A 15,631-nucleotide genomic window follows, 5' to 3' on the forward strand; every position below is an offset into this window, starting at 1 on the left:
TCAACATATACTAGGATTAGAAGATTAGAGTAGTTCCATAGTGCTTATAAAACTATCTCAGAAAGACTAGGTTTTTGTTTCAGTAACAATTCACTGCTCAGCTACTGGAAATACCACAAGCTGAAAAAATTAAGTTACACTAGCAAAGAAAATGTGGTCCTGAGCAGAAGTATCAAAGCTGTATTGGCTCTGGGCAGGGTAGAAGAATCATTTGTGCCTGCTGAACGCAAATGTTCAGTTAACAGAAATCTTTGGACAGTGCAGAAAAAAACCCTAAGAAATATCTTTAGTTAAAAGAGATGTAATTATATAGGTCAGGATTATTTTACCTCAATTCTTCACAACTACTAACAGGGTTTTTTTTATGCTCTTTTGATTTGTAGGCGTATGCGGGGTACCTATTCAAACCAGCTACGTTCCAAACTCTTTTCTTCAATTAAATTTACTATTGTAGCTATTTTTTGCAGCTAGAAGTCTGGAAGAAGGCTTAAGGGGAAAGCAGTGTATGGAAGGTACGTGCTCTAATCCCACTAAGAAATAATAGGATTTGTTTGCATACCTCCCACTAATTGCTTGGAAAATGTACCCCTTCATGTTCCTCATTTCTGATTGCCAATTTGAAAATAAATCCCAAGTGTACTACACTTTAGTTGAAAGGAAAGCAGTCACAACTGGAAAATAATTTTATCAGACTTGAACAAAAATCTATTTAACTTTCATTCGCTTTATATAATTTCCCTTGCTAATTCTGCTCATTATGAAGAGATAGATGCATTTAAACAAAGGCTTACTTTTTTATAGCTCATCACCTTTACCCATCCAATCTGACAATATGGTCATGCTACTAAAATGTCCTTTTACTATCTGTTTTATGGCAGCTAAATGATATTAAAAAGCCATTAGCATGTGATTTCACAGCATGATTGAGCAGGAGAAACTGTCTTGCAAAGATGAAATACATTGTTATACATTTTTCCTAAGAACTGAATGTTCTCATACTACTTTGGGGAGTTAAATGCTATGCTAAAACATAAACCAAACCAATCACCACCCTAAGTACTATCTCTCTATTAGAAGCAGATTTTATTTATTGTCAGCATTGTCCTCAGTCATGAAATGATCTTCTATCCTGAGCTAACTTTGTGGAGTGGACTGTCCAAGCCAGAAGGCAAAACAATAAAGGCAGCACAAAGCGCTAGACCTTGATGATAAGTAAACCTGATGAGTAACCTCTGAACATAATAGCCCACAACCATCTTACATAATCAACGATCTCAATTCTATCTTTCATTTTAATCTTCACAGATGTTCTCTGACCAGCTTACAAGCCTCATCTCAGAGCTCTTCTCCATACTTCTTATCCCCTCATTTGAATCCTCTCCCACATCTAACCAGTTACTATCAGCATAACTTCTCATCAGCTCCACTATCTTATTTCATTTTAAGCCTTGTCATAGGGCCATTTACCATCCTAAACTGCTTCATAAATGTCTTCATTTTCCACTACTCCGTCTTTTAATCTGTGCACAAACCTGGCCATGCTGAGCCATCCGCTGATTTCAGGATTAGATATCCATCTGGTCAGTCATCCTTTGGCAATGCAAACTATTTGGACGCACTTGACACAAACAACGCTCACAGAGGTTAGGTTTGTTGTAATAAAGTATGTGTAGCTTAGACTATTACCACGTGTAAACATTTTTCTCACTCCTGTGTACCAATACAGACTGAATTTTTGTACCAGAAATAATATTTGCTATTTACAAAGCTTATTTCTGGTTCATAATCAGCCTGTAACTCTTCAGGTAAGAAATTCTGTGTTTATTTAGTACCAAAACATGGGACTCCAATAATAACTCTGTTTTATACCTTCTCAGTGTTATACTAAATAATTTTTTTTTAAAGAAAACAACCAAAAAAAGCAACTCCTAACATACTCACTGCATTCCTCCTCAGTACACAGACTTAGGATACCTCTTTGCAGAATTTTCTTCTCATTAGTGTATGCCTGAAGATTCGGTCAGCTTTTCTAAGATGCTGGTAGATCCTGAGGTGAATTGACCTGCTTTTCCCAACTCATGATTCCTGTTAACAGGTGATGGCAGCTTGGCTCATGTGTTCATCAGCACAATTATAAGAAGAGAAGGTATGTGCACACAGACACATTTTGTAGCTCATAGCAGCTAACCCTTTCTCCTCACACCAGCCCACAGGCAACCTGAACTTCACCACACCTCATGCTCATTTGAAATTAATGCCATGTTAAATTGGGATTCAGAAGACTGTTTAAACTGAGTAAAGTGGCACAAGTTTGCTTCATTTGTGAGATCTTAAATGCCTACAGTGCTATTTTAAAGATTACATTCTAGCACAGGATAAAACAATCATCCACACTCAAAACAGCACTTCCAATAAGAAAACAGAATAAAGATTGAAGGCAACAGACCAGTGACATGGGGTGATGTGGCTGCCTCTTTTAATGGAATACTGACAGAAAGAACTAACAAACCATTTATTTAAAGCTGTTGGACATTTTTTATAACTATTCTAGGTAAAAAACAAACTGAAAGCCACTTTTATCCTGGTTTGTACGCTTTTCTACTGGAATGTGTTTCCAGCCTCTTACATTAAATTAAATCTCTGGCTGTTGCAGGGGAAGGTTTCTTCATGAATGTTATTACTTGAGTTACAGTCACATTCCATGTTACTTTAGTTAATTGGCACAGATCTACCCTATCTCACACCACGTGAGAGCTGAATCTAAAGCTTTATCTATCACCTATATACCAAATCCACTCAGAAGTGGCTCTTAAAACTCTATTTTACCTCCTATACTCATTTCAGGAACCCACATTGACAGTTAATACAGTTCACTGTTGCTGCGTTTGATATATGGACCTAGTAAAAGGGAGCTGGTACAAAACACTGACACCTTTAATTTGCATGCTAAAGCTTCATAACAGTAGTCATATTAGATACTGCACAAAATCAGCATTCAAGAGAAAAGGTCAAACACCACCACTGTTGTGTATCATTAAAAATAAGTGGAGGAGATATTGAAAAAATTCATTTATACTGAATCTGAATTTGGCCAATTGCACAAAGAAATGAAACAGAATACTAGAAGGGGAACAGAGGAATTTCAGTCAAGAGCCAAATGATTGCTTAAGGGAAATTCTGCCATTGAAAGGCTGATTTTTTTTTCCAAATAAACTATTACTTCCTTCCTGCTGATTAGAAATTTTCTTATACCTGAATAGCTAAAGACTAAAGACACTAAGCAGATATATGTTCTTATTTATGTGAATATGCACAGCTGTCCATTAAATTTTATGGAAAAGGTCACTTGGTCATGTCAAGACACACACAACTTCAAGTCTTACTGTGATAGGAGCATTATAGGGAAAGCATGAATTTAAGACATTTAATCAAGTTTGCACTGCAATATCAATTAATCTAGTTTTGATAAAGAAGCACTTATGGAATCAAATGCTATAAACTGAAAAGCAAGCTAGAAAGATAATTTGTGGTGTTTCGGGTTTTTTTAAGTGTAAATGCTAGCCATTCCAAAAATATAAATGCTTCTTTTCCATGCATTTATAAAGGTGGAATGACTTATCTTATAGCTGTTGTACTGAAAACATGCACACGTCACATGTTGCTAGGAAGTGAACAAAATAAAATACAGACAAAAAATAAAATGAGAAACCAACTACATAAAACAGGTGGTCATCTTCTTTACAAAGTCATTCTAATATCTTGAGGAAGTAAAATTTTAAATATATTACAATATAGACTACTGTATTATGTATTACAATATATACAATTTTAGACTACAGATTTGCAACACTAAGAAATAGGACAACTTGAGTACCAAGCTGGACAAGAAGAAATGATTCATTTTATTCTAGAACTGCAATACAGATCAGCAAACAGTAAAACATGCTTTTCCAAGGATGCCTCATTCCTCCTCCTTACACTGCAAAAGCATATGGCAAAATAATCTATTTTTTAAGCCCCCACAAATAAATGCAAACAGCACCAGCATCTCAGCCAGTGGACACAGATAGAGCTTGCAGAAAGTGTGAAGATCAAGTTTTTCTTGCTACCAATTTCAGCTTGACTTGACAATTCTCAGGTGCAATGTAAAAGACTTCAAGACTACACTTGCCAAATAGATCAAGGAAGATAACGGAAAAAGGGTATAATTTAAACTACACATAATAGACTGCAGCAGGAAATAGAGAAACTATGCTTAAGAAGCCTTTTTTATATCAGAACTGTTTTAAGGTCTGTATGTAGATTAACAAGCATGCAACAGAACCAGGTATTTAAAATTAAAACATCAAAACACTAGCATTGTGTGACAATATGAAACAAGCTGCCAAACTTCGTAAAACATGTAGAATAACGAGCAGTTTTACAATGACTCTTCAAGTCTCAAAAGAACAGAAAGCCAAGTATTTCCAAAACACCAAAAACCCCATGATCTTCACTCTCTGTAATTTTTTCCCCCTTGGAAAAAGCAGGCAGAATACTATGACAGAATGAGCACTTAAAAAAATCGGCATAGCTTGCTTCCAGTTGGAAAAAAAGGAATACTAGTTGCAGATGTAAAGATTGGTTTAGGGGTTAACTTATTACCCCAAAACACCAAATGCTGCTTTGTCATAGGTTTATGATCTTCTGTACTATTCTTACATTATTTCCCCCATTTAAGAGTTTGTTTTGCCATATACAGCCTTTACTTATCATGTTGGCCCTTTAGAAGGTCAGATACTGTCTCATATTTGCATCTCATTAATGCTGCTGCCCAAGACTCTTGGTGTCCCTGGTGTTTATTTTTTTGTGATACTGAGAAGCGAATAATGCACAACAATACAATATCAGCTATGACTTAAAAACTGAAGTAGCAGACATGTCAATACCCATATCTTAAGTAGAATAGCATTTAATCTGTATTTTAAACCACACTGAATACTGAGGCTAGATAGAGAACCTGAAATACCAAGTATTTTAGGTTTAAGGATTACAGTAAACCTGACTGGACCATGGAAATTATACCTACAATGTCATACTGCATAGTATATGAACTGATTTACTAAAAGAAACAGTTTGTGTCAGAACATACACACTTGACAGCTGTTTGAGTTAGACAAGGGAAAGAAAACTTTCTTCTCCTAGTTGGTGACTTACAGTAACTAGAAAGTAAATACATTTATAAATTTGATGAATGAGCATATCCTGCAGCTATTTCATATATATTAGATTGCTTATTGTTCTAGCTAATGGGTCCATCATTCTGAAAATAATCTACCGTCTCCAACATTTCCTCTATGGTTAAGTTGGTATTCACAAGCATGTAATAGGGAGCAGTTGCAGAACCTTAATGTGATCTTCCGATTTAAATATACCATTGAAAAGCAGTGATTAGTCACTGCGCAGGCAGCATGAGTAAGAAAAGGTCCAGAAAGTTCTGTTTTGTAACTGAATTATCTCTTTTACTGATGACATGACTAGTGATTCAGAGACAAGAACCAAACCTATATATAGACATATGAGAAAACTAAGGATCTACACATGTATAATTTTTAATCTAGTCCTCAGTAGATCCCCAGCATCTGTCTCTCACAGAATAAACTGAAAGAGTTAATATTAGAACATTTCTAAATAAAGGAGCAACAATCTAGTAACAAATACCTCCATCCCTATTTCTCCACTTCTGCGAAGATGGAATTAGTAACAGATGTACTGTAGTCTAATAACAAATAGACAGAATTAGATGTCAACAAAGTAGCAGTGGAAGAAGACACAATGGTGAAAACAGACAAAACTCACTAACTTGTTAGAAAATACTCACTCAAGAGTTTTAGAACTCAAGAGTTAATTGGATGAATTAAGTTATTTAAAACTTTGTTGATGCATGGAGTTTAAAGGTGGCAATCTCTAAAAATTAAAAGGACCTCCAAGGGGATTCAAACAACTAGTTCTGTGAGCTGAAGTTTGTACTAAGCAACTTAGCAGAATATATCAAAAGCATAAATAGGTAGGCAATAATGAAGAAGTCTGCCTGGAAAGAAGTAACATGGCTTCTGCAGCAGGAACCTCTTGGGAGCATTCTGAAGGGGTCAAGAAGCTTGTGAAGAACTGTGATTCAGCTGGTAGCCTCTGGATTTACAAAAAGATTCTGTCAAAATACCTCACTAAGGAGCTATAGCATAAGAGAAAAGGGCCCAAAATGAATAAATAATTCTTAACTATAAATAGGGAGGAACTGTTACATGACCACTTCTCAGAAGAGCAAGATTTCACAAATGAAGTTAGTTTGGGGGTTTGTTTTCACATACAATCTGCAAAAATGGGGATAGCAATGAGGTCTGAAAGGTTCCTACAGATGCAAAATTATTCAGGGCAATAACAACAAGAGCAGACTGGAAAAACTGCACAGGATCTTAAAGTCTGAGTAACAGGTAATACAGCAAGATGATAATCAACTAGTAAACACAGGGAGAACAACTTTAGCATCAGATAGAGAATGACAGCCTGAGCTCACAAGCAGGATCTTGGGGTACTGCAAACAACTTGAGAAAACCCATCAGCTCACCACCTGGCAAAATATCTAAAGTCAAATATTGAGAGCCATTGGAAAAACAAGAGAAAATAATTATGCCACTGTGCAAGTCCATGGTTTGCTCATACCCTGAGAGTAAGTGTAGTTCCGATTCACTTATTGCTAAGAGGAAATAGTATACTTGAAAAAGGTTTAGAGGAAGACAAAAGGAATGATCAAAGCTACGGACAACTTCTGATCAAGTAGGCTGTGACTTTTCCAACCTGAAAAAGTAACCACATAGGTGAAGCGTGACTGGAGTCTACAAAATCACAACCGGCTCGAAGAAGCCAAACAGGAACTAGGAGTCATTCAACGAAGCTGTAACAAGCCAGGTCTGGAACAAAAGGACACAGAGGAACATAGAGCTACAAAACTCTGCAAAAGGACAATTATCATACAAAGTTTTTATATAATATTAATGGAGGCTGGACAAGTACGTGAAGAAATGGTTACTACATCCACAAACCATGGGAGACTGAAAAAGAAGCTTATATATGTAATTTTATTTTAAAGACTTGGTCTCACAAATTTCATATAATATGCTATTCAAGGCAAAAACTAGTAAACAAACTGCATTTATAAACGATGTATAATTTATTAGGACACTAATTAAGCATACAGTAATTACTTTTAAGCAATATTCCACTTTAAGTGTTGCAAAAGCTTGAAATGTCAAAAGGATTTGTGAATTGCTTCTTAAAAGTGAAGTCCATTCAGAAACCGTGTTGCAAGGCCTTGAATATGATAAGACTTGCAAGCCCAAGACAGCAAATACACAGAATAATGAAAAAGATAAAACTACCTTCTCAAAAGTTGCATTTTGTGCATGTTAAATTATTTTTTGCCTGTAAGAGGATTTAACTCCAGTGCCAAAAATTCTAGATTCTATTTCCACTACCAGTAAAATGTTTCATAATTCAATTGGTATGTTACTAAAAAAAAGTTTATTTCTGTAGCCTTTATATTGTAGTAATGCTCCACAGTTCAAGCTGTCCCCACTGCATTATCCTAAACTCTATACACATGTAGCAGAGAACCTGCACCAAACCATCTCCACAGTACTGACACAGTGAGGCACAAAGGAAGCAAGCTGTCACAGAAATACAGAGAACAACAGTAAGTTCTATTTAATTTCTTCTCTCGGCTTTATGATATTAATACTTTAGGGAAACCAAGGACATTATTCACTACAAAACAAGTTCTCACCTAAACAGTAAACCAAAACGAAGTCTGGTTTTGTACTAACACGTGTAGGATCCCTAATGTCTAATCAAAGTTGACCTGAAGCATGGCATTTTCTTTAACACAACTATAGTTATTGTCTCTCTCTGTTATCTGGTTCCTTATTGTCATTAAATATGTAGAACTGTAATCCATGACCTCTATTGTTCTATCAGCTTTGGTTGAAATGATTCAATAGGTTTAAAAGATGTTTCTGCACTCTGTTAGGCTCTATTCAGCACAGAAACATTCACAAATACCCTCATGCCCACAAATAACCTATCAACCCCATTCTCTCAGAAGAAGATAAGGTAAAAAGTGTTTAGATCCCAATTTAATCCCATGCATTGATGGAAGTTAACTTTATAGTATCTCAGACACACTTTTCCTGCAAAACAGCAGAGTACAACAGAGCTAATGACCCAGATGATGTTTAGCAGCAATGCACTGTTACATTCATTGAACTAGTAAGATTAGTGTACTTGGTTTCAATGATATAGAGACATTATATCATTAAAATTCATGTGTTCTCCGAATGTTTTCCAAAAAAGCTGATGAAGTCCAACAAAAAGCTACTCAAAAAAATGTACACCGAAAAATTCCTTAATCCTGCAAAACACTATTTTCTTTAAAAGCAACATTAATTATACACCAATAGGTAAAGGATGTAAGAATTTACATGCAAATTACTGCCAAAACTTCAAGTTGCTCTTACCTTGAACTAGATCTTGACTTCACATCTTCCTTTGTTGTCCTTTCACTACTAGTATCTTCACTGTTGTCCATTTTTTTCTCACATAGTTGTTTTCTCTTCTCCCACTTCTGCTGATTTGAGATGCTTTCTGCTTCTTGTGTGTCATTTTCTGCTCCTACCTGTGAACCTGAGGAATGTGCCAGGCACTTAGAGGAGATAGGCAGTTTTTGCTCTTCTCTGCCAAAGTCTCTTTCTGCTAACAAAGCAGAAGTTTCAGGTTTTAATGTTTCCTGTGCAGGGACTGAACTGTCTGAGTTCTCTACATGGTCCATTTCCTTAGACTTTACTAATGCATATGAAGCATTTACAACACCTCCTGCAGAATGTTTAGTCTTTAAACCTTCAACACTGTCCTCCCTGCTGTCTTCACAGCTGCCACAACACACACAGGAATTAATTAGACAGTTTGTGGCAGCTATACTGAGTTTATTGGATTCATCCTCCTCCTCATTTGCTAATGGATTAGCAGATCCAGGAACACAACTAACAGCTGCTTCTGGAGTTGTTACTGGGGATTCTGAGCTAGAGGGAGATTTAGGATTGAATATTACGGTAGCAGATATTTTCATTCCCCCTGTCCTGTGAGCTATCACTTCTGCCATTTCTGCATCGTCAGCATATGCATCCCAGCCATTGAGGTATAACTGTGAGTCCGGACCTTCTAGACAGCTGCATGAATTCTGAACTGAAATGCCAGACATCTGTTTGCTGTCTTCAATATTGTTATTATTGCTTAAGTCACTTGCAGCGTCTTTTAAAAGCAAAGTTTCCTCTGTCTGATGGCTGTTCTCTGACAGCAAAGCATCTCTATATTGCAGGTTCTGTTTTGAATCATGGCAAGGGTTATTCACCCAAGCAAAAGTATCACTTACTGAATCCAACCCAGCAAGAGCTTCTCCTGCTCCATCTAGGTCATCCATAAAAAACACTCTGTCCTCTTCATCAGTTAAATTGTCAAGATGGTGTCTTGTTGGTGAAGCTTCTGTGCTAGAACTATTTCTTAGGCTAGGTCTGTGAGCTGGAGACTGACAGATGCTTGGAGGGGAAAGCAGAGAAGACATTTCATCTCCAACTCTGTGTACCATCCTATTCAGCTGTTCTAGCTCCTGTTCATCATACTGCATAGAACAAGCCAGCTCAGCCTCTGTATTTTCTGCTTTTGCTGAAAGCTCCTTAGCAGGCAAAGTTGCAGTTATGCCCGTTGTAATGACAGAAGGTACTTCAGGATTCGCTCTGACAGGAAAATCCACATCTTGAGAGATGCAAAGGTTACGTTCCAATGTGTGCAGTTCATCCTCAGTTAATGTTTGAAGTAGATCCCTGAAAATTAAGAAATACACATGTCACTTGGCATTTCCAGTCATCAGAGGCACCGATGTTACAAGTTTTAAAAGCAGCTTTTACTGTTAGTACAGAAATCCAGAACTTGGGGGCACAGAGTACTTTCAGCTGTGTAACTCAAGGTGCATTTGGTATTCATATTCAGAACACAATAGCTGATGCCTGAATCTGAGATTACTCATGCAAATACAGGGTACCAACTTACTTACGTCCTTGCAACGAAGCTCCAAAATAAATCAAAACACACCCAAAAATGGATCTTTCCCCCTCCCCATTACTTATAGTGAAAGTTTTACCCACAATTAGATATAGTGTCATTTTTTTCCATTCACAAATTTGACTTTGACTAACAAACCAATTTGCCATTCTTCATACTAGATTCTGAAAATTCTTCTGCAAAAGAGTACTGCAGAAGTTTCACACCATTATATTGTCAGATAAAAAGAATTAATTAAAAATAGTAATATCGCTTATGCAACACTGACATCTTGGAAGCCTGTTCACTGAAATAGGGATTGAAAGTGAGCTCTCCCACCTCAAACATGTAACTCAGTCATTAGGGAGTTAAGCTTCTGCATGATGTTAAGAACCAGGCAGGCCTTAGCAAACGTTTAAGTATTTACTAAACTATGTTTCCTTGAGATATGCAGCATCTCCAGTGCTACCAAGTGTCATCAGTATTGCAATTCAGGACTACGAGCACCTAAAAACAAAGTGTTATTTGAGGCTGTTTAAGTGCTGTACAACTTTAAAACAAATCCATAGACACAGCAGCACTTAAAATTAACTCTGAATTTTATTTACACTGTGCTTCTCAACTAGAAACCGCATATAAAAATATCCTCTCTGTCAAGAACGTTGTTAACATTTTTGAAGGCCAGCAAGTATACTCTGGCATAAATGAATGGATGGGAAAAGCAAGATCCTCTACTTAAACAGAGGCTAGGAGTCCATTACTCCTCATGTGGTTAGAAATCACTAGCTAGCAGGTGACGTAGAGCTGGCATATTAATAAGCCCATAGTAAAAGAATTCCCTTAAAGCAGTAACTTCAGTCTAAACAAGAGGATCAAAAAAAACCCCAAAAGAAACATTCAACACATCTCACATCTTAATTTCCAGTCAATGGCTTGCATTCTTAACTTGTTAACTCAAAGATCCAATATTTTTCAAAGTACTATCGCTAAAAGATCAAATTGCCCCCCAAACATATCACTAGTATCTGACTTGTGTATCAGCTACTCGGCAATTTTTAAAAAGGTAACAGTTTAAATAAGCATGCTAAAGTCAGAATAAGTATAGAACACATTTTTATGGTTACATGCATTCCATACAATTAGCATCTTTTTTTTTAAAAAATAAAAAAGACACTTTATATAGGAGTTATATGGCTCTGAAAAAATTTCCAGTACCTTAAGATCAATTGCACCATTCTATCCTCCTCTTTTCACTTGTTCCCATATTCTCTAGTAGAGAAGTCAGTATTTATTTAAATAATTCCATATGCATCTTTGTGAAAAAACTGTCAAATGTACACAACCATAAATAAGAAAGGGAAATAGGCAATCTGTTAGGCCCACTTACCTAATAAAGCTATAAACCAGTATTGCTATCTGGCACACTCGAACGTTTTAAAATACCTACACATTCCTTTCTTTTGTCTAAACAGTATATGATGATACCATTTCATTACTCAGATTTTTTATTTAAACAGTAATCAGTGTCTGTAAGAGATTAAGCATTTTAACATTACCATAAAAACAAACTGACAGAGAATGGTTTATGTTTTAATGTCAACATAAAAAAGTTGTGTTCTTGTTTATTTTTGAAAGAACGATACCAATATAATCAATAGAAATATGGAATAACATGATTTTTGCCATGAGGCTTTGTATTACGAATTTTCAGTTTGTCAGTTTTTACAGAAATGCTGTGATATTAAGTTTATATAAGCAGAAACAAATTAATGTGGGGTTTTTAGAAACAGTTGGGGTTTTAAACTTAAAAATCCACAACAGAGTAAGCACACAAACACAACAGTGGAGGGTTTAAGCTTGTCCCTCCCTTATGAAAAGATATTAAAAACATAAGATATTTCTCACACAGTGACCTCTGGTAAGTGCACCCTAACAGGATTCCAGCAGCCTGTAGATCAGTGATTTCTGAACTAAGGTGGCATCCTTGCACGGGTAAAAATGTGTGTGTCGAAGTGATCAGAAGTCAACTGCTTAATCATCAGCTATGCTTGTCCATACACCACATTCATACACTCTTCTGAAAACAGAAGATAAGAATTATTGACTTCTACAAATATAGACTACATTAGCAACATTCAAAGGAATTAGCTTTCCATCCAAGCTCATTAGCATAACTGGGAGTGAAATGGGCCCATTTAAAAATCTAAGAGTGAATCTTCTGACCTTCAGCATCTAGTCTGGGGTTTTATTCAGTTTCCAGAACACTGCATGGCAGCACCTAGGATTCCTGAATGAGTCTGGGTGCTCAAAACTGCTCTGATTCCTTTCTGAAGACAGAGTGCCTGACTGCTCAGACCTATCGGATACAGGTTTCACACATTCCCTGTAAAATAAGGACTAGAAAATACACATTTGCTTTATGCTGGCTACCTTCATTGACTTGAGTAATGAACTCTTTGTTTCTGCCAATAACAGTACCTGAAAATTTAAAAACAATTGTGTGCAGTTTTGAGGATAACTAAATAAAGCTGATAAAAAAATTTAAAAAGTCAATCAAATCAGCTGACAGTTCTCGTGTCTTTCTAGGTGAGTCAGATCCATGCTGCCTTGCAAGAATTGCTATACATAATCAGTTGGATTACATGTGGTAGTCCACCAGCCCTGTTATTTCAGTAGAGAAATAATCCTACTTTAAATTCAAGAGAAATATGCTCTTTTTTCCCAAATCAAACACCAGAAATCCTGCTGTTAACAAATACAGCTTGTTCTAAAATAGGTGCGGACAACTATCTTCAGCTCTTTGCATAAACCCCCCTAGACTTACTGGACTATTCTAAATACAAGTTCCCTTGCAAGATGACAAATGTTTGATCAACAGTTATCTTTTGAAACACCGTATATTAGATTATACAGGATTCACTGCCAACATTAGGAACATTGGCATGTTTTAAAATGCCTATGTAGACATTGAGAATAAAAATTAACGTCAACCAGTATATAGAAACAAATGTTAAATCTCACTACTGAAGGTTTAAAACTAAACATGAGGCATCATTACTGAACCGTAAGATTTAATTATGCTGTAGCAACTTCCACAGTTCACGTCCTTTCTGCTGTAGCATCTGTAACTCATCATCAGATCCAAGCAAGGGCTGTGGTCATATGGAAAAAAGAATTTCTCCATCTGCTTTCATTATTTATAAGCCGCAGGTAAAGAGAGCTTCCGCAATCCACCCTGACAGCAGCAGTGTGCTTTCTTCTCACAGAGGCTTTAGAAAATACTGAATTTTAAAAAAACATGTTGAGGTTTCACCTACTTTTATTATTTTTTGGCATAACAACACAGGAAGGCAATCTAGCCTTTAAAATACGAAGAACATTTTTCTTCCAGTGGCTACAGCCACTGGCAGAAAACAAGGCAAGTTCTTGATATGTACTCTGCTTGTTACAAGCAGTAGTAGAAATTTACGCTCCCTATTGCAAAACCAATAAACATATTTTATTCTACTGCCAATATTGAGGGTGCAGAAATTACTTATTCTAAGATCTGAGGCCAGAAGTCCATTTAAAGACAAATTCGGCTAAATAGATGACTGGGCCACAAAACCCCAAGTGCACTGATCTCACACATTCTCCAAGTCTCCTTCATTAACTTTGTTCCTATTCTAACTAGAATTTTAAATTGTCTGTTTCCAGAGAACAGCATCATAATTATTGCCAGCCTGTGCTTCAGTTCATGTTCTGAATGGAGCATAAACAGCTGTCTATGGAGCTGCCATCATAAGATCACAATGCAGGTACAGGAATGCAATTTGCATCCTCCTGCTTCCACAGGGCTGAGCACACGAAAGTCTATAGATCTATTCTGATACAGCAACACTAAGAAATCAACACTGACAAATATCACTGGTACTCCTTTACTGCAAAACTTCTAAAACCAACTCAAAGTTTTAAACACAGACATCTTGGAAAAACTAACCAGTTTCCCCACAACCTCTGCACACACATTAAAAGCACATGAGTTTCATTGTCCCCTGCCCCCCCACCCCCCCAACATGCTTGAACACACTGACAACAGGTATACTGCATTTGACTTCCAGACTATGATATAGAAGGGTTCCAGTATACTTAAAATGGTACAATCTGATTCTGCACGACTTGATCTGCAATTTGCTTGATTCTGCACCCCCAAAATCCATAGGGACGCTGCCATCAATTGTAATGGTCCAGAAACAAGCACCAGGCAAGCAGAGGGCTTCGAAAAAAGGGCAGAATGAGAGAGTACTGCAAAATCCCAGGTCTGCTCGCCTCTGAAAATCTCCATATAATAGTCTCAAAATGTACATAGAGCACAGGTATTTTTTAATCACAGAATATTTAGTGTCACAGGCATCTAAATTAAATTTCTATGCATATACCAGATGACATGTTTTTTATACTTACTAGGCAGATTACAGTCATTTGGCAGAAATGGTTCAAATGGCTTAGTTTAAAAGAAAGAGAGATAACACTACTATATTATTATGCATTGGTAGATATATAAAATACCAATGTTTATGTTTTGCATCCAAAATGCAACCAACACAAGCACCTGCTTCAATATTAAAACATTAAAAGTCATCATTTGCTGCTCAACCTTACCAAAACCTACACAAGAACCCATACTACTTTTACTCGGAGAGTCTCTACAGCCTCTATTGTTTCCAGACACCAATGGTCAGACACCAATAGGACACCAAATTTTTTCCTAGCCAATTGATATTTTTCTCTGCTAGTTCTGATTTATTTATGTGGATTCATATCAATACAGTACTTATCATTGCCTTTAACAGGAGGGATGTTTAAGGATAGTACAGCTTACAAATTACCTGTCATCCTACAAAATAAGCTGTGTATTTGCTGTTACTCTATAAATTATTTAGTTGGCTAAAAAGTTACAGAACTTCAGAGAAATTAACTGGGAATAGATAGTATTCTGCAACAACATACTGTTCTATATTCTTACAACAGGCACACAACTACAACACAAGATGCAACTACTCTAACAGAAGACTACTTGAATCTATTTTCATGCCTTAACTACTGGTGAGGGAGACTGAAGACTCCTGGAAAAAATGCTCCCCTTTTGCTGGAGAACAGGAATATCAAGTATCTCATTCCATCATCCCTTACAGGTTTCTGTGAACATTCTTACTGAGTTGGAATTGCAGCCTGATAAGTTAGAAAAAAAAAATATCTGTGATAACAAAACCCAAAAAATAAATCTAGACAACTTAGGTACTTTAGAAATAATTTAATTACCCTACATGAACCACACAGTTATTAGTAACTCACTGCTATTTTCATTAAATGTATTTATATTCAAGAATATTACTAAATGATCTTTTTGAGCCCAGTTCTTTCAAATATTCAAGTTCCTTGACATTCCTTCAATTCAGAGATCTCACTGCCAGGCATAAAATTTCACACTGTCTTAACTTGCTTTAATTTTTGCTCTGATTGATGT

The 15,631-nt window shown here is 36.4% G+C and overlaps 1 protein-coding gene across 3 annotated transcripts in view; it reads right to left on the reverse strand.

Annotated features, from left to right (window-relative positions):
* ZFYVE28 (zinc finger FYVE-type containing 28) overlaps positions 1-15,631 on the reverse strand; it is a 110,343-nt gene that overhangs the window by 33,130 nt on the left and 61,582 nt on the right. For all 3 annotated transcript variants that reach the window (XM_026847146.1, XM_026847144.1, XM_026847145.1), the window contains exon 8: positions 8,550-9,908. In XM_026847146.1, the coding sequence (XP_026702947.1) occupies positions 8,550-9,908 (1,359 nt within the window). The remainder of the gene's footprint in view (positions 1-8,549; positions 9,909-15,631) is intronic.

This window comes from Athene cunicularia (genome assembly GCF_003259725.1).
Source record: "Athene cunicularia isolate RWA chromosome 4 unlocalized genomic scaffold, athCun1 chr4_part1, whole genome shotgun sequence".
Classification (NCBI taxonomy): domain Eukaryota; kingdom Metazoa; phylum Chordata; class Aves; order Strigiformes; family Strigidae; genus Athene; species Athene cunicularia.